Below are 20,277 nucleotides of genomic sequence, written 5' to 3'. Positions count from 1 at the left end.
GCGGAAATAACAATCGGCTTCTCACGTCGTGGAAAGAAAAGCTGGGCTCTGCAAACGAAGCACACAGGGGAATGTGCCCTTCAGATCAACAGGTCAAATGCATATTTCTCGTGGTGACTGGACTCTCCTTCCCGAAAACAACCCAATGCAACATTTACGCAAGTGAACACCCGTTACAATCAACAAGAGAAAAAGTGGATGTAGAGGTAGCCCAGTAACATGGAAGATTTTAAAATCTTGATTTAATTTATTTATACTGTTTACCAATCTGTTTCTGTCTGTGTTTTCTTCCAGACAGTATACACATAGAGCATGCATTTTTTTATTTGGTTCTCAAATAAAAAAAGAATAAGAAAAAAGTCCTTGAGCTACAGAATCCTAAAAATTTAATGTTTCCAGACCTTTCATCCAGTCATTTCCACCAAAACATGGGGAAGAAAACAACATTACAAATACATCAAATTAGCCTCCGAGTGAGTTCATGTGTTCCTAACAAATTAAATACATTGATGTTGTCAAAGGAACGAGAATTCCTATTGCAAACCTTTCTCACTTTAGCTTACATTTTGGTTTCAGAAACTTCAGCTGGACTAATAGTGTCTAAGGCAAAAGAAACAACTTCTCATAAGGCTAAAGAGTTGCAAGTATACACTGAATGGTATTTCAGGCTATGCAACTGGCTGCTTGGACAGGAGAGAAGAAACCTTGCAAATCTTTCTTGCACACTTGCACAGTGGCGGCTGTAATCGAGCTGTGGACCTGCAGTTCCTCCCCTCTCCACCCCACAGGCAACCTGTGAACAGCCCTATGGACTTGTAGGTGAAAAAGCGGTACAGTATTACCACGTCTTCAACAAATACGCTGGGGCTGAGCTGTTTTTGAGGAATGTTCTTGTGGAGGTCGGAAAATCGCCACTGTGCTCCCTTTAATATATCTCAAAGATAAGGCCTGAGCTTCCCAGATTCGGAGCCACCCGACCTCAAAGCGACAAGAAAGCCACAGTCCTGGAACTGTGCTAAGCAAACACTTTTTGGGGATGCAGATGTTCTCCATCCCACCTCACCCCACCCCAGGCAGGCATACAGACTTAAATCTACTGCAAGGATGGGACAAACACCATAAGGGAAGGGTTTGGCATTCCCTTTTTCCACCAACAACCCCGGTAACATCCTCTCGCAGGGAAGGACGAGCTTCGTGGCCAGCTTGGAGATGGGGAAGGCGGCTGAGCCCTCCTGTCCAGCCCGGCAGAAACAGACCCACAGAAGGCTACGGAGGCTCCAGGAAGAAAACCTCTGTATTAAAAGCCGAGTAACGTGGAGCTACAATAATAATCACACACTACCTCAACAGTGCAAATACAGTGCAAAAGGTTCGTTAAAGTTCAACTTCGGCAATTACAATATACAGACCGCTTCAGTTCGAGATCCCGCCAAAAAGAGAGACTTATTTTGGTAAATAAAGAAAAAAATAAAAAATCGCTCGGGCTGAATTCATATACAAAAAATAAAAAGCTGCTGACTACAACGAATGCGGTTGAACGGGAGGGTCTTTTATTTTCCACGTTTAATTTTTTTTTTTTGGTGGGGGGGAGGCTTTTTTTTTTCTTTTTTTACTAAAAGGTTCGTTTAAAACGGGTATTAAAGGTAGAAAACGAGCACACAGGATCTGGTCGTCTCCGGCGGCGCGGGGGAGCGGCTCCCCTCAGGCGGCGCCGGTTGGCGCCCAACGGCCATTGGCGCCCAACGGCCGTTAGCGCCCAACGGTCGCTCGCCCCTAACGGCCCCTAACGGCCGCTCGCGCCCCTCAGCACACGTTTAAGACGCTTTAAAACATAAAAACCACGGCAGGGGCAGCGCCACACGGCCCGGCCCGAGCCCCTCGGCAGCACACGAGGAGGGAGGGAGGGAAGGGGACGCCGGGCGAGGCTACTTGGCGGCGGTGGCGGCGGTGGCGGTGGTGGTGGCGGCTGTGGCGCTGGTGCTGCGGCGCTGCTCCATGCCGTTGGGCAGGAAGCCGGCGATGATGGGCACCGGCCAGATGAGGGCGGCCACGCTCCACACGATGATGACCAGAGTCATGAAACACGCCACCAGCGTGGACTCGATGGGCTTGCGGTTCATCCGCCAGCCCGGCTCCCCCTTCAGCTCCTCCAGGCTGAAATCCAGGCAGCAGAAATTCAGCGGCTCGCCCTGCAGCCAGTACTGCCCGGGCTCCGCCGCCGGCGGGTAGGAGAGCGACGACGACGATGAAGAAGAGGAGGATGAGGATGAGGACGAGGAGGAGGAGGAGGAGGAGGATGAGGAGGAGGCGGCGGGGGGCTGAGGTGCGGCTCCCCGCAGCCTGCCGACCCTCCTGCCCCGCACCCAGCTGCAGCCCACGCAGAGGCGCAAGTCCTGCTGTGCGCCGCCGGCCGCCAGCCCCAGGTGCTCGATGAGCAGCGGCGGCCCCACGCGGTGGAAGGCGGCGGAGAAGAAGGCCCGCCCGTGGCTGTTGGTGGAGAAGAGCAGGAGGTCGCACTGGATGCCCAGCGGGCGGCTCCAGCGCACCAGCAGCGAGCTCAGCATCTGCCGCTGCACGCTGATATTGCAGTGCGGGTCCTCGGCGGGCTGCGGCTGCCCCTGCGGCTGGGGACGCTGCTGCTGCTGCTGTTGGTGCTGCTGCTGCTGCTGCCCGGAGGAGGTGGGGGCAGAAGGGAAAGGCTCTTGGCTAGCGGCAGCCGGCGTGCCCGGGCTGGCGGTGCTGCCTTCCTCCTTGCTCGCTGCCCCGTCGAGGTCCATCTCGAGGCCGGCCAAGGAGCGGGCGGAGGAGTTGGCGGGGGGCAAGAAGAGCTCTTGGTCCTGCTCCTCCTGCCCGCCGGCAGCCGCCGAGGGGCTCCAGCCCTGGCAGGGTGGCAGGCAGGCGGCCAGCAGTGCCGGGAGGAGCAGCGGCAGCATGGCATTGACTTAGAGCCGGAGAGGAGGGCGAGGAGGAGGAGGAGCGGGAGGCTGCATGGCGCTGCCGGCTGCCATCCGGGGAGAGCAGCAACACCGCTCTCGCCGGCAGAGCTGAGCGAGACGGAGAGGGAAGGAGGGAGGGTGGGGGCAGGCGAGGGGGTGGGAGCGGGGCTGGGGCTGCCGCGGCGGCGGGGCGAGCGAGCCGGGAGCCTCGGTGACGGCAGCGGCTCCCCCTCCCCGCCTCCTCCGCCCCCGGCCCGGCAGCTCCCGGAGCCCTGCCCCCGGACGGCCCCGCCGGGGGCAAGCGGCTCCCCCTGTCCCCCGGGGGCGGCCCCCGACCGAGCCCCCCCCCCCCAGCTCCGCCACCGCCCCCGCTGCTCGGGGTGTGGGGGGGTTGGCAGTGGGAGCCCCGACCCGCTGCCTGCCCGGCCCCGAGGGAAAGAGGCTGTGGGAAGGGGTCGCAGCTAGGAATCGACTTTACACACTTCCCGACCCTATAGGGGAGGCTGAGCCGCGCTCCCGGAGTCGCCTCCCCCCCCGTCTGGCACCCCCGTAGCAAAGGCTTGAAGCCGGGAGCTTGTTGCAAGCAGCGCGGAGCTCCCAAGCGCGTTAGCTGCGAGACTCCTATGAATTTTTCAACAGGCTGCTTTATAATCTGGAGAGTTTGTAATCAAGCTGGGTACCCCCGCTTATTTCGCGGCGGTGCTGGCTGTATTGCTCTTGACACTGCCTGGGGCTGGCTGTGCTGCAGCTCGGCACTCGGAGCCTTGGGAAGGGACACGGCTGATAGGACACAAATGATGAAGGTTTCTTAGCCTGTACCTTGGGCAGAGGGTGGGCTAGAGTTACATTTTCCTGGCAAGTATCCAGGACTGTGAGTCTTCGCTTTTGCAGCTTTGGCTTAGACAGTCAGCAAATGGAGACGTAAATACAAAAACTAGGCTTTCCCAAGTATATATGGGACGATTTACGTAAACTCCACAAGGCACTCCTTCGAGGTTGGCATTGATCCCGTGTCAGAGTCACAACGAAGTGACACATGGACACATTCTCACTTGAAAAATGAGTTACTGTAATATTAGCCTCAACTATTTCAGCTGAGTGAGGGTAGTGAATGAGGGTAGGGAGTAAATTTTAGATTTGCTATAATTCCACATGAATGAATGTAGTGAATCAGTTTTCTCTCCAAAGCCTTGCCTAATATATCATGACAAAACCCAAAGTTGATTGCTTTCTATTCAAAAGAGACCTGAGCACCAAATGAATTTGTATTTGGTCCCAAATTAGTCCAAAGGGTATTGTCTACCAGATGTTTATTGTTTGGCTAGGTTTTTAGTTTGGATTATTACCAAGAAACATGCCTGATGAAGCGTTCAAAGCAAGCTGTCCGATTCCAGTGAGCTTTTGCTCAGATGTTGCAATACAATTAATACAATTTCCAGCTCTATTTCAATGTCTTTTATTCAAGAGTTCTCTGATACTTTTGTCACCTGAATGTACCTGTACAAGCATCTTCTGATGCCCTTTGCCATATACACAGTCCTATGCATTTGTGTGGCTATCAGCTATTCTGTTGTAGCGTGTCTTTGGACCCAAAAACAGATGAAGAGAGGGCGAGCGCTTAGCAAATAATGCCAAAACCATGTGTACTCCTGTGTACAAATTGCATTGCATTGGGATTTCGGTGCAAAGGACTGGAAATGAAGCTAAACTGCATAAACAGGATTAGCTTCTGAACACTTGCAGCATGTGAATGGCAAATGTTCTCAGGCAGTTTCGGCTCTTTTGGTCCGAACTCCCAGCACCCAGCTGAACGCAGCAAGGGGTAGTTGCAATGAGATTTGGGAATGGAGAGTTGAGCTGTTCCTTTTCCTGAAAAGAAAGATAACCTGCCACAGGAATGCTAAATCAACAGTTTAGCATTGTTTAGACTACCTTAGCAAAGAACTGAAAGAGGGCAGCTTGCTGGAGATGGTGTCTCATATTTATTCCTCTTCATCAAGGAATAATTAAGCAAGCGGATACAACAAGAAGGAAGTATGTTAGATCATTGGTTGATAGCTCCTGTCCAGCAGAACCCTTCACCAGTATTTTATTGTTAGGTCTATCAGAGATAATTAATCCTGGCATGGTTTCAGTCGTCCAAAGAGGCTGCAGCACACTTGAAAACTCCTTATAAGTAGCACTAATAGATAGCTCTGTTCTGTGGTTTTCACCCATAAATCTTAAAGAACAACGTTCTTTTATGGCTGGGGATGCTGAAGCATAAAGAAATCAGGGGATGACCAAGTCAGAGACAGATCATGTTGTAGATTTTGCAGGTTTGATGCTATGGATATAACTAGAACTGCGATTTGCACCATAGGTCACAGTAGCATTTGTCAGCATGGTAGAGGAGGTGTGAAGTGGGCTATAATGTTAAAATCCTAGAAGGGAATAATAAAGTAACAAGAGAGTAGGAGTTTCATGTGACACAGTGAGGAGCTGCTGGGAGGATGAAGACTAATGGTAAAGGACAATCAGAGTCTTTGAGAGTCATTTTAATGACACTTATATGAAGCATTTTTATTAAAGTATTGCTTGTGAAACGCTTTAAGTAAAATTAAATCAAGAATAAGTATTTCTGCCCAAGTGCCATTAAAGCTGCAACTCACGAGGCTACTGTTTTAGAGCCTAAAGTCTCATTGCAGCTAGTGGAAACTGACCGTAAACGGGTATAGATTCCAGAAGCAAATCCGTAATTGCATTCAGCTCAAAAGCTTGTGATCCTCAGGCAGTTTTCCTCAATTCAGCCAACTTATGCTGATCTACACTGAGGAAAAGGAACAGCTGTGGAACTTTTCTTTATAAAGGATGCCATTTTGGGGTTGTAATTTCTGAAAGTTGCATGTGGGAGAGAAGGGAAAGCAGTGCAGTAAGGGATTGGATACGCAGCCATAACAGAGGTATTTTTCAGTGGAAAGACGCCAACTGTCAGTTGCAGGGGAAAAGATGTTAGGAGCAGCTAAGTATAGCAACGCATTACCAATTTCTGAAAATGTCAGGTAAATAAGAATTTCCCAGTCAACAACTGAAGAGGGAGGCAGGGTCAGGAAAAGAAGTTGGTACTTGACTCCTCTCAGAAAAGAGCAGTTTCAGCTCTGTGAAAGGAGTTGGATCCAATCATCCTGGGGATTGTTCTGAGAGAGATACTTACACCCAGCAGAGGAAAAATGTTTCTGTGATAAGACTTCGAAGTCCTGGTCGGCTAATGGTTTCATAGCTGATGTAGGGGGAGAATATCAGAGTAGCAAAGCGAGCTAATCTTATGGCAGAATATCCCCTTTGAACAGTGGTTGAGAATCAGTGGGTTGCTGGCTGAGCAAGGAGCTAAGGCATGTTTCCTTAGTGCCCATCGATGTGCTACTTTGATTGTGAGCACAGAGCATCCTTTTCACCTCCTTGATCGGTGTTCTCATGGATTTATCAAAGTATTTGCAATGAAGCACATAAAGGCCTCTGAAACTCCAGAAACTGATAATAGAAGCTGGTTGGACTAAGCGGCTTGTTACTGTTACATCATGTCAGAAAGATTTATCTGCAGAAAACAGAGATCATGCGCTGCACGGAACAAGCCAGCACTTTGTACCACGCTTTATATGAATATCAGAAGCCCAGACAAAGGGAACAGCCAGTTGGCAAGCAGGCTGAGAACAAGGTCATAATCTCTCCAGAGGAGCCAACGCACCCAATCTCAGCAAAGACACTAAGCTCATCATCTGAAGTGCATTTGTATGAGCAGCAGCTATAACCTCCACAGCACCCTCTCAGTTACACAAACACAGATGTCCCTGAAGCCATAAAATGACCTACATCAAAAAGGCAGGACAGGTGCTGTTTTAGATTACTTTTGATATACGTGCCGTTTTTCATTAAAGTATGGGAAACATCTTCAGCCCAATCTTAACCTGCTGGTCTTTAACCTCTTATCCACATAACCGCACGCTCCTGCCAGAGGCTGTACGGCAGAGCTGAGGCTGTGGGACAGGGTGGGCGGGAAGCTAAAGGGTCAAGCAGGGAGGGCCTGCCTAGGTTGTTCAACCAGCACACGTGGAAATGGGCTCTAGCAGGGCTCCCACGGCCTGCGAACCACACAGCTGATGGAATGTGCACCAAAAGAAAGCGACTGCCATCAGAAATCTAAAATGAGTGGTATTGATGGAGAATTATCCATGATAATTACTACAAAGTCTAATCCAGCTGCAAATCCAGTTACTAGAAATGAGGAAGATCAGGTGGTATCAGGTAGTAAGATATAAGGGTTGCAGTGTAAGGCCTCTCTAAGCTTTGAGGAGCACTTAGGAGCTCATATCCAGAACTTTGATAGACTGTGTGTTGTACTAGCACAGACTAAAAAGACTGCTTCAAATCTAAGTGTGAAATATATGCAGAGAATGCTAAAGGGAATGTATTAATAGACTTTCATAGCTTTTTTTTTTTTTTTTTTTGGCAGCATGCTGTATATAGGTTGAGGCTTTTAGATGAAGTTAGAGCAGAAAGAAATGTCAGGAAAAGAAGAATCAGTGAAAATGGGTATAAGAGAAGAAGTGATCTAGAGAACAAACTTTGCACCTCCACAGCTGAAGATGATCTTAGGACACGACCAGAGTGATTACAGGTAATCACAAAACAGAAAAATTAGAATGTAAGTTGGTTATATGTAGCCTGCATACAGCATTACAAATGCTGTACTTTCACTTATTCCAGGTAAACAATGGAGTTTTTAAGATGGGTTTTGATTTGAAGTAGTGTTCTACTAAGAAGACTGGACTCACGTTCTTGCCTAGGTTCCCACTTGCAGGTTGGATAAAACCCTTGCTCACGTGCAGAGAATTCCTCACATCTGAACTTCGCATGTTTAGGCAATATTCATCCCTGGACTATATTTATTCTGTCTTGTAACTACCATAACTACCAACTACTATTTTAAATTTTATGGCTGCAGCCTGACTATAAATATAACCTATTTTGCCTCGTATTTATTTCACTGGTAAACCTATCCAAAGATGGAGTTTGCATTGAAACTGGCAATTTTATAATATATACTATGCTGATAGTGAATCTGAATTAAACGGTCTGTACAGGCAGAGTACACACATTGCAGGATTCCGGACTACTTTCTGCCAGGTTGCTAAAGGCCACTGTAGGGTAGTTTTGACCCTGTGTCAAGTTTTGTGTGTTCACAAAGCACAAATCTGTGCCTCCCTGTTAGGGGAGATAATTCAGATGCCCTGGGCATTTGACTGACCCCCTGTGTTTCTGTGCAAACCCTGGCATGTCACAGCCATTCTTGAAGGACAAGAGATGTTAGCTGAAGCAGTGGTTGTTTAATGTTGGTGCTGTGAAGGCACTAAGCATGCGAGAACATTTTGTGTGATTACATATTAAATTGTTCTGCAAAATATTTGTACATAAAATAGCATTGCTTAATGACCATTTTATGAGGTTGTCTTTGGAAAATCTAAACATTTACTGTAACAACACACTGAAAAATAGCTCCCTGGAAAGCATTTAGTTCTGCAAATACTTTGAGTGTTTCCCAGCCTTTTCTGAACATGGCCCTAGGGCTTGCCTTTACTGTTATTTATCTCTGTGCAGGAAGGGGAGACAGCCACAGAAGTCTGGTGTTAGTCTGTACTAAGGAGGTACAGGTTTGGCACTCCCATGAGCTTCCAGTGCAGCCTCAATTTCTCCGTGGCTTTAAAACACAGCTATAAAATGTAAAATCATGCTTCCCTAGGAAGTTATGAGACACTTGGACAGCAATCCTGTTCCACGAGCAAGGCAGACAAGCTAGTTCAGAGGTCAATTAACAGTTGTTTTGCCATATTGCACAGGAGACACACAAACGCAAAATGTTAATGACACTGTATACCAAAGAACTTTGCCAGAAAACAAATTAATGAGAAGCAGAGACCAAAGGATGGGCTGTGATACAGATCCTGTGTGCAGCTCCTGAGTCAACCTGCAGCCCTGAGTGTCCTCTGCTTTCCTGTTAGGGAGCTTGTGCTTCAGTGCTATGTGATACACAGCAAAGACATTTTAAAGGAGCCTACAGTTGTGACTGTACTGGTTTGTCCCCGGTCATAAAGGAAAGAGTAGAATAAAGCTAGAGAAGCAAAAATGGAGGCTGCAATCGACAAAGCAAAGGTGGGTCCTGTGGAAGGCTAACGAATTCTGGGACTGGTATGAGGAGGGGTTGAACTGTGAAGGGCTTTGAAAGTGAGAAGGAGTTTGCATTTAGAGTAGTGGAAGAGAACTGTGACAAGGAAGTGTGGCAAACTCAGAGTGATGTGCCCAAATAAATGAACTTGAGACAGTTCCAGGTGCTCTAGCCAGAGAGGAGATTACAATAAGGAAGATGCACGGGCCTTGGCTGGGAGCCTTGGCAGAGCAAGCTGAGAGGAATTGTAATGCTTTGGAGATGCTGCATGAAACAGATCAGTGACATTTAAAGCACAGCAGTATCAACAACATCAGTAAAATTAGCAGCAATAACTAAACTCCTCCCCGTCTCCAGACTTTGCATCCACACCTCAGATTTGGGCTCCCAGAGCTGCATGAGCTGTTGGTGTTCTCAAGCAGAGACCCTTTGGTTCTGAGGCAGCTCTCGGGTACCACTTGCAGTGATCGGCATCCTAGCCATATGCATGCTCCTGACTGGGAATCCTTGCCTGCTGTCCCTTCTCCAGTGAGAGGATTTTGCTGTATATCAAACTGGGAAAAGAGATTCATCTGTCTCTGTGAGTCAGCAGAACCACATTAACTCTTTCTGGTAGTGTCAATGCCAGTGAGGGGGGCTGAGTCATCCAAGCAGACACAGCACGCCTGATGCCCGTCCATCCCTCAAACTGGGAACTGTCTTGAGATGTCAAAGGGAAGGTGGTTACGTTTCCCATTCCACTGATCAGTCCAGCATCATCATGATTTGCAAAACAACAGACGGTGTGAGGTTCAGCTGGCAGATTCAAAAGCTGTCAGCCATTTCTGGGTTAGGATCCAGAATTAAAAGGAAACAAAATGTTCTTCGTTTCTAGGAAATTCACTAGTTCACACTGTTCATTTTCCCAGCAATGGCCACAGTCAGTATGACATTGCAGCAATTGTCTGAGCTTTAATTAGGAGCTCAAAACCCTAGACCAGTGCTTGTGCATCTCTGTTATACTCCTGCTAAGCTGGAGTAACTTCATGGAAGTCAAGGGAGTCAGAGGTTCAATTTCTTTTAACTTCCAATGCATTCTTGTCCTAATCCAGCAAAGACAGTGTAAGAACAAGGCCACTGATTGCTTTCAGCAGGACTTTTGCACTCATAAATGCTAACTGTATGATACCAGGGACTGAGTCCATGCAGGGTTATACAAGTAGGAACAAATGCAGATTTCAAGCCTTAAACCTGACATGCGGAACAACCAGCAGAGGAACACAGGCTCCTTAGAAACAAAGATTTTCTATTTTCATGCAAATGTTCTCAATATTCTGAAGCAGAAGGAGATGCTTAGAAAATACATGCTGTACGAACAGCTTGCTCTCTAGCAGATCGATTTTCACTCAGCATTACCTACTCGTTCCGTGAACTAATAATCACAAAGCAAATAGGGAGTATAGCCTCTGATGTTATGTGCCTGCTTCTTCACTGAAATTACCAAGTTTAAAAGGCGTGCCTGTTTGTTTTTTTTTTTTGTTAACTACACCTTGGCTTGATTCTGCACATTAAAGACAGATGCATATCAGCCCTAAGATGTATCTCTTACATTAGTCTGTGGGATGTCTTGCTCTGGCTACCATGTCAAATGGTGCTGTTTCTCATATGTGCGAATCCATCAACCACATCATTGCATTTGTCCTTGGCCATTTTCACTATGTCACTGTAGAGCACACAGAGCTGGCAGTTGCCTTTTTACCTTCTCAGAAGACTGGTAGGTGACAGTCTGTCAAAACCACATTCACATTTCTCTTCTTGAGTTCTAGCTATGAAGTTATTGTTTCTCTTCTCATCTATACCCAAATGCTATGAATTATCTAGATTAATCCCCACTGCAGTTGACAAACTTCTGGTAGAAAGGCCATGGTCCCCCGGTTTCCAGGCCCTGGCCTACAGTTCCAAAACCCCAGAGATAGACTCAGCTGTGAAAAGGTGACATAGGCGTGTTTGTGCTTTTGGTCACATCCTATCCGTTGTAGTCAGATAGAACCATGCAGGTTAAAATAGGACTTAAAAATAATCCCCTGTATTCTTATGGCAAGACAGGAAAATTTAATTAGTCTCTGCGGGATTTTCATGTGCAATGACAGGGAAGCTGACACCAGTGGACCACTAGAATAAAAAGGGTAATCTGATAAAGAGATTATAATATTTTAATTAGCTTAATGTCATGCAAGAAAATTATTTCTATTCTATTGTCTTCATATCTGAATATTGAATTAGCTTTCATCCCTGCCATAAAATACTCCCTGGCTACATTTTCCTCCTCATGCCAGATCAATACCATCTGCAAACAGCAGGTTAGGTCAGAATCTCTTTTCCCAGCTTTGCTGAATATATGTAAGTATGATGCTAGAGGAGAAAGGAACATCTTCTTCTCTCAGTGCACAGAGGTCACTGGCTCAGAAATCTGCAGGATTACCTGTATATCCTGAATTAGAAGTTCTTCAGTTTCCTTTGCTTTATCTTTTGTTCATGCATTTGCTATTTGAGCTTGGTTTGTATCTCTTGACACCGATGCCTGCTGACACACATATTCCTGCCTACAGTTAATCAAGCAGATGTCTTCTCTGTGCTACAGAGTGATAGATGCTAATCCATTGATCATGGCTTGTTGAGAGGTTCCTCAGAATGGATGTCAGACCCTTGCTTAGTGTACAGTGCCATGTAATATATAAAATCTAATAAAATAACTTTTCAAGAAAACATCATTAATCTTGGACTTTCATTTCTGCTTTCTACTTCTGTCTGTTATCATCTCTGTGCAGTTTTTCTTTTTACTGTGCAGATGTCAAATCTTTGCTCAGAAGGATAGATCTTGATTTGCATGTTCAGAGGTTACAGAACTTTCTTCAGGCAGCGTGGGTTTTTCACCTGCATTATCTGAACTAGTACTGCCCGTCCTCCTCTTCTACCATTTTCACCTACAAGTTCCAAAAGAGTGTAACTAGGGCTTCAGCCTAGATATATCTTACCGTGTAAATGACCAGTATAATTTATATTTACTTTCTGCTAGCAACTCTACTTAAATGGAAATACTGGATGGATGGACCCAGGAGACAAGGAACACGGTTTCAGCTCAGGAACATTTTTATCTCACTTCTGTTCTCCCTGCTTCTACCATAAAAATAAGAAGAGAGATTTGGGATGTTGACAATGATAAGAAGGAAGCTTCAGGAATGTCAAATGAAGGTAGTAACTTGTTAAACTATTAATTGCATAAGAAAAAATACAGAGCTTAGTGTCACATTAACAAATAATAATCAAGGCATTTTACAGAGAAAGTCACTTTATTGCAATAAATTTAGAAAGAAGTTTGGAGCATAAGTATCCTTTAGTATAATAAGTATAAGATTTTTGTGCATAAGCATAAAGCTCAGCAATTCCAAGTGCAAGATGCCGTACCTAAACTGGGGCAATCCCAGACATGAGGACAGACTGGGAGAACTCACTGAGAGCAGCCCTGCAGAGAAGGACTTGAGGGTTCTGGTGGATCAAAAGCTCAACACGAGCCACCAGTGCTCGCTTGCAGCCCAGAAGGCCAACTGCATCCTGGGCTGCATCAACACAGGGGTGGCCAGCAGGGGAGGGAGGTGATTGTGCCCCTCTGCTCTGCTCTTTTGAGGCCCCACCTGGAGCGCTGCATCCAGCTTTGGGGCCCTCAGCACAAGAAGGATGTGGGGCTGTTAGAGCAGGTCCAGAGGAGGGCCACAAAGTTGCTCAAGGGGCTGGAGCAACTTCTCCTATGAAGAAAAGCTGAGAGAGCTGGGGATGTTCAACCTGGAGAAGAAAAGGCTCCAGGGAGCCCTCATTGCAGTTTTTCAATGCTTAAAGGGGGCTTATAAGAAAGACGGAGAGCAACTTTTTACATGGACAGATAGTGATAGGACAGGGGGAAAGGGTTTTTAACTAAAAGAGGGTAGATTAAGATTAAATATTAGGAAGAAATTCTTCACTCAGGGGGTGGTGAGGCCCTGAAACTGGCTGCCCAGGGAAGCTGTGGGTGCCCCGTTCAAGGCCAGGCTGGATGGGGCTTTGGACAACCTGGTCTCGTGGGAGGTAACCCTGCCCATGGCAGGGGGGGGTTGGAGTTAGATGATCTTTAAGTTCCCTTCCAACCCAAACCATTCCGTGATTCTATGATAAGAATCTTATCATAGAATCATCAGTCTTAGTTAGTTTGCCAGAATTTTGTTTTTTATGTGATTGGAGGAGGTGGGTATTAGACTCTCCAGCTGTTCTCCCTGTTGTGAAATACACTATCAGTTTTCTCTGGAGATTTCACAAGTGCTATTGCTATTTTTGTTCCATAATTTTGTACTCTTAAGCACGCACATAAGGAACAAAAATGAGTTTAATAAACGGGACCCACTGAGGCTCTGTTGATCAGCAAAGATAAACGTGGTTAATAATTTAGCATTATTTTATTATTCAAAATAGTGTCTTTAGTACTTAACATTTACATGATATGTTATAAAGGTTTTTCTATTGGTAAAAGGAAATGATATAATTTAAGCAAAACTACTCATGTAACTGAAATTTGAGGCTTAACTAATACAAGTCCTTGTGACAGTCCTTTGTACTTTAAAGAAATGTATCGTGAGAGCAGAACTGGGATTTCTTGTGTCACTGTTAACAAAGAGGAGCTTGAGGTTTGCTTGCAAATGGCATCTTCAAAGACAATGTCCAAAAATAGTTTTGAGGCAGTGGAGCTTCTTCTGTGAAAATTTTTATTTACTATAATCAGAACTGGTTTGAAGTGAAGCCTCTACCACAGGCAATTCTGACATTAAATAAATTAATACAAAGTCATTCTGAAGTAGAACTGAAAAGTAAAATTGCTCAGGAAATTAAAATTTTAAAGACATTTTTTCCAAGCTATTATTGTACGTATTTTAAAGAGTTGACTTACTACTATTACGTCAATAACAAAAACTATGTTGTGCCAGCTGTATTATCTTGATTAATTTTGCTTAGACTTTTCATCAAATTAATGTCTCAGATGTCACATATCTGCAATATTTTGTTGTATATTATCTGGTATTCTTTAACACAAATTACAAAAGGTAATGCATACAAAAGCCAATATCAAGCAATAACATCGAAAATGGTTGTATGTTATTAAACTAAGCATTTCAACAAGATCAGGAAAAAAAAAAAGTGAGAGGGAGGTGAGAGGGTTATGTTGTTGAAAACAGAACTAGGAAGTGGCAAGTTTTCACAGAATGGTTTGATCTCAGCCAGGCTATGTTTTCTGTCAACTTTACAGACCTTTAAAACACCTAGCACTGCACTGATTATTAGCACTGTTTGAAAAATCATTTATAGAGATTTTATTTTTGGGCACTCTCAGATGGCCAGGTTCTTCTAGCCCTTTTGAGGTGCTGTTTCCAGTGTGCCATGGCTACAAAGAAATAGGGATGCGAATGCTAAAGAATTAGTTCAAAAGGCCAGATTTTCTTAATGATTTTGACAGAGCTGCTTTGATTAAGACACATGAGAGTGGTGAGTCTTGAGACCATAAATTTGATTGCAATATGGCCAGGTACCTGCTGACATAATGTGTTCTTCATGATTTCACTAGTAATTTTGAGGTCAGGTTTTTCAGCTACTGGAAACCGTTCTTGACGTCAAATACATTGAAAAAAGTGTTTGCTTCACAGAAAGTGTTTGCTCCTGAGTCCCACAGGGACTGTCAGCATTGAATGAACAGCTCCAAGAGCCCAGCAGTGAAGAAGATCATTGTTTGTATAAATGGTATACCTGTAGTGTATACATTAGTCTTCTGGGAGTTGAAAGGCTATACCTGAGGTAGGATGACCCCATATATATGTGGGTCACATGTATGTATATATATATATATATATATATATATATATATATGGACAGAACTCTGAGCAGGAGGCAGTTGTTGGCCCCCCATATGCTGTCCCCAGCATGATCTGGTGGATGGGCCATCACAGTAGGCCCTGGAGTGAATCCTAATTCTTTGATTAATCTGCCTTACAGCTGTGGACAAAACAGGGTGCTTCACTCTGCCACACTGCTTTCTCCAACTTTGACCTCTGACTGCGAAGACCTGGGAATAAGTCCTGCATTTTGTTCTGTGTAAGCATGCAGAATGATAGAGTAGCTTAAATTAGAAGGGACCACAGGAGATCACCTAGTCACCATCCTGCTCAAAGCTGGGTCAGCTAGAACAGGTTGCTCAGGGTCATGTCTAGGCAGGTTTTGAACATCTCCAAGGATGTAGACACCTCAGCCTGTCTGGACAACCTGTGCCAGTGCTTGACCATCTTCTGAATAAAACATTTTTTCTCATATTTAAATTAAATTTCCTGTATTTCAATTTGTGCCTCTTGTTCTTTCACTGGGTACCCCTGAGACACCACTACAGTGGATACCACTACAGCACCTAGTACGATGGGAACTAGTCCTGGTGGTCTCTGTAGGTGCCCCCGTAGTCCAAAAAAGTCCAGAGGAATAACAGTAATAGTCATGCAGGATTTCTCTCCCCAGCATTCACAAAGACTTCCAGTACTTTATTAAACTGAACAAATTATTCATTTAACACCCTAGATATTGGTCAAAATATGCTCAATGATTGGTGGAGTGTGAACTGGGAACATCACCACACAGGAATAGCTCTTCGGTTCCCAGAGCTCCTTTTGTACAGTCAGAGGAGGGAAAGCACGGAGAGAAGGGTAAAGTGAGCCTCAGGCACTGGAGTAGCAGTACCTATGTGGGGCAGGACACCTTCTGCTGGAGTCTAGCAGCCCACTTTGGGAGGCGTGGGGCTCTGCGGGAGCAGGTTGGCTCATTATTCTCTCCCCATTTTTTTCCTGAAGTTTGCCATAAAGGTGAAACTGAGCCTTACTTGTCAGGAAAGAATGAAATGATCCCTAAGGTTAGCAAAGTGCTTAGAGACCCTTTGGGAAGAAAAGCGCTACGTAAATAGAAGCTGATTCCTACAGGTTATTAATAGATGTATCTGCAAAAGTAATGTGCAAACTACAAAGGAAAGATCATTCTGAATTAAATTACCATAATTTTTTTCATTGCTGTCTCTTTTCAGGAGACCTGGATAATACTGCTAACAATGACAGGTTGAATAAGAGACAGGGTTTGTGTGGGCCAGAGGTGGGAACAGAGCGGACTAATTATATCTTTTTTAACCTTTGCGTACATCTGGGCAGGATAGAAATGAATTTTTCAACCAGCAACTGAGCTGCCATCCCAGTTGAGGCTGCAAAATGGTACCCAGGTCATTCAGAAACATGATCAAAGTTGTCCCATTTCTTCTGGATCTAAATATTTAACAAATCATTAAATAAAAATGGTATTTGCTGCATGCTTCATGTAAGGCTCATGCAATTATCCTATGGACAAACCAAAAAATATTTACCTTACTTGCTGTTACTTCAACAATGCACAGCATGAAAGGCAAGCACTCAAGTAGTATGGCAGAGCTAGACATAGTTTTTTTTTTGGAGTGCGTTTTGAAACCTATTTGGTTTAATAGGTTAAAGAAGATGACACTGCTATTACAGTCACTCAGACGTGTCATTTGAACACTTTATCATTTGATATTTATTCCACTTTTAATGTGTGTTGTGACATGAAGCTTTGTTCAAAGGTTGGGACCCAGTGGGAAGGTGTGCAGGGGCCTTTGATACGTGTATCTCAGCAAAGTAGCAGGTCTCTGACCAGAAAGGGGAAGGGCCTCTTTACGGGTAGTAGTTATGGAGGAATTTGTTCCTGTGAAATAAGAACTATTCTCTCTGCTCCTTGACTTTCCTCCCAAAAATACAATCCAAGCTGTATGGTTTATTATTGTTAGCCTTTAGCTCTACTACTTCAACAGGTTTATGACATAAATTGAAGTTATATCCTAAGAAAAAAACTTGACCCTTCAGTCTTGAATTTTTCCAAATTCTATTCCTACCATTTTGCAGCATCATCTATGCCCCTCACCAAATTAAAGCTGTCTATAACATACAGAGGACTTGTCATGAACAGAGCTTTACATGTTACTCCGTAACACTCCAGTTAGCCCCTTTCCTGGCTGAGCTTAATGGAGCTGAACTCTGGAGGCTGAATTTGGCCCAGTACAGTATTTATTAACTCAGTAACCCTAAGCACGGAAAGGCTTTAAAACTTCTGCAGCCAGAGCTAATTTGCCTAATTCAAGAATTTTGATATTTTCTTATTTTTATTCTTTGTTATCACAAGGAAATAGCATGAATTATGTCAGTGTTTTTAAAAGAGAGCAGAGAATATGTTGTATTTGTTTGCTCTTGACTTATAGAACAGGAAAGAGCAATATTTCACTGGAATAGTTGTGCCTGATGGTGTATAAAAGCCTCTGTTAGCTTAAATTTCCTTGTGGTTAACCTGATACCTCAAAGACGAGTACATGTCATTTCTTTGTCTTAAGTAGTGTGGAAAGCCAGAAAATGAAGTAGAAACACTGTACTGAGTGTTTTGCAAGATAAATTCTGTTCCAGGAAGGTCACATTTTACTGAATTGATATTTCCCCCAGTTCTACTCTTTTTAATTTGTGGAGCCTACTGTGTTTTATAAAGAACTTATGATTTTGTAATTATTTAAACACTCAGTGCTTGATAATATACCACCACCTGAGTGACTCCTCACTAAGCTGCTAGCAATGACCAAATTAGTAGTCTGTGCCAGTATCTATAAGAAGGCCAGGTCAGTTTTTGTAAGACATCCCAATATAGCAGATCTGTTGATGATTTGGATATAGTATATAACATTAATGCTTATGCTAGGAATTTACCAGTCCTAACATCATTGTGTTTTTTTTTCTCTAGAGGTATCTGTCATCTGTCTGCTGATACGGCCTTCAGAAGAAAGCCTGTTCTGGAGCCCTCATCCCTAGTGATACACAAACATCTGTGACAGTACCCGTGTCTCCTGGATTTTGTCGTAAGTCATATATTTGTGTCCTCATGGCATGCTTACTACAGTAAACTCTTTGTGAATAAAACTCCTGAGCTTGTGAAGATCCAGCAGCCTGTAGCTTACCTGTCAGACCAAGCAACTGAATACAAACCAGTGCTGCACTTACTTGTGACACCTCATGAGAAGAGATGTCAGCTCAACATTTTACCCAAGTCCTGTTTTTGAAGTCTCCATTAGACTGGCCCATGCAGGTTGGGACCTTCATTGATAGCAATGTTCTGCTGGGTGTTCTGCAGTGAGCCTCGAGGGGTGGGAGGGCTTGTGAATGCAACCGTCTCCTTATGAAGCTCATGAGGGGATTCGCAGGCATGTCCTGCACATCTACGTCACTAATATATACATTCCTAGGCAAAAGAAGAACAAATGAAGGAAGAATTCTTGTCGCTAACATAATCACTACTGCCCACAGGGATCAAACTTCATTACATAGATAAGCAGAGGGAATCAATCTAGGAATCAGTGTCACATCCTGAATGACCTGAAAGGTCACCAGCAATTGTGTACCAGCAGGGAGGAGTTGCAACTAGCTACAGAGAAACTTGATCGCACCGAAACAGATTTTGGACAAAAATCACTGAAAACTTTTTGAAAGATTAAGAAATCTGAAACATATTTGACATTCTTGAAAGAAAAAACACAGCAGTTGTTGCCTGAACAACAGAAATGCTTGATTCTATTAAACCAGCACTCAGAGTGAGCAGGACCGTGATCTTCATTCTCCATTCCCAGAGAGACGCTTGCACTACCCAGAAATACTATGTTTATAGGTGAAGAAAATGACCTCCCTATGAAAGAGAGAGAGAAAGAGAGAGAGAGAGAGAGAGAGAAAGAAAGAGAGAGAGAAAGAGAGAGAGAAAGAAAGAGAGAGAGAGAGAGAGAGAGAGAGAAAAGAAAGAAAGAAAAAGAAAGAAAGAAAGAAAGAAAGAAAGAAAGAAAGAAAGAAAGAAAGAAAGAAAGAAAGAAAGAAAGAAAGAAAGAAGAAGAAAGAAAGAAAGAAAGAAAGAAAGAAAGAAAGAAAATCAACCGAACTCAAAATATATATTGCACATGGATTGAATGGGGAGATGCACTGAAATTAAATTTCTAGGTGCTCATTGCAACACAGGTACAATCTGCCCAAATGGCTAATTTATCCCAGAGCTTGGTGTTGCCTTCTTTGCAGGAGCCAAGGTGTCTCAAAAGGACATCTGAGTCTGCACATGGACACAGGGCCTTTGCTCCATCCACAAATAATGCTGTGGCACAGGAGAGGGCTGCATGGTAGGGCCACTTGGTGATGTAGGGGCTGTTTGTGGAATAGCACAGCTTCCTCCCAGTGCCTCAGATACCCACCATGGCTGACAGACAGTAAATTAACTTTTTTTTTTTCAGCAGTGTTTCTTTTTTTTTCTGAATGGGAAGCACAGCCCCAATTTTTTCCTTGAAACAAATAAATAACAGATTTTTCAGATTACAATTCCAAATAAAGACTGAGAAAGTAATATGTAGCCTACATGTACACAGATCTCCTTCAAGGAGAAAGCTCTTCTTTCATGGGCACCAGCAGGGCCTTTGCACTTCAGTCATCTTCCCAAACAGCATTTTTAATTAAAATCATAACTTGTCCCGAGGAAGAATCCAGAAAATATCTGGATCTTTTCTTTCTTTCATCAGTCCTCAAAAAAAAAAAGTAGTCAGTGCAAGTGATTTTACTTTGTTAAATTTTGGAGCCTGGGGGTTAGTACAGATTGGGGATTTCTCCCAGCAACAACAGAATATTTTGAGCTGACTAGAAAGGCAAGCATGTTTTCTGCAACTATTTAGTTCTTAAGCAGAAGGAAAGACATCAGGAGCATTGTGACATTTAGTCAATATTTATTGAACATTTCAAAAACTGTGTGGAAAATGCAAACATACTGTAGTGGCATGCAGAGTCAGTGAGATGTGCACTCAATTCCTGCAAGAGGACCTCCTTGTCAAAGTAGCCATGAGTCACAGTATGCGTGCGCTCTCTTGAGCAACTGAAGAGGCTTCCCTTTCAGGCACCTCACAGGAGACATGGAAAGCAGAAATACCTGTGTCTGTGCTGGATTTTCTCTCCTTGCTTGGCTACTTCCCAATTCAGGAGTAATTATCAC

The 20,277-nt window shown here is 44.3% G+C and overlaps 1 protein-coding gene across 1 annotated transcript; it reads right to left on the bottom strand.

The window, feature by feature from the left end:
• Nucleotides 1-369: 369 nt before the first annotated feature.
• On the bottom strand, nt 370-3,209 carry TMEM158 (transmembrane protein 158). Its single transcript, XM_068674586.1, has one exon. It carries the CDS (start codon nt 2,931-2,933, stop codon nt 1,926-1,928), a length of 1,008 nt encoding a protein of 335 aa, XP_068530687.1. The 5' UTR covers nt 2,934-3,209; the 3' UTR covers nt 370-1,925.
• Between the last annotated feature and the right edge of the window lie 17,068 nt (nt 3,210-20,277).

The sequence above is a fragment of the Anas acuta genome, chromosome 2, assembly GCF_963932015.1.
Source record: "Anas acuta chromosome 2, bAnaAcu1.1, whole genome shotgun sequence".
Lineage (NCBI taxonomy): Eukaryota > Metazoa > Chordata > Aves > Anseriformes > Anatidae > Anas > Anas acuta.
This window is presented reverse-complemented; position numbering and strand designations above follow the sequence as displayed.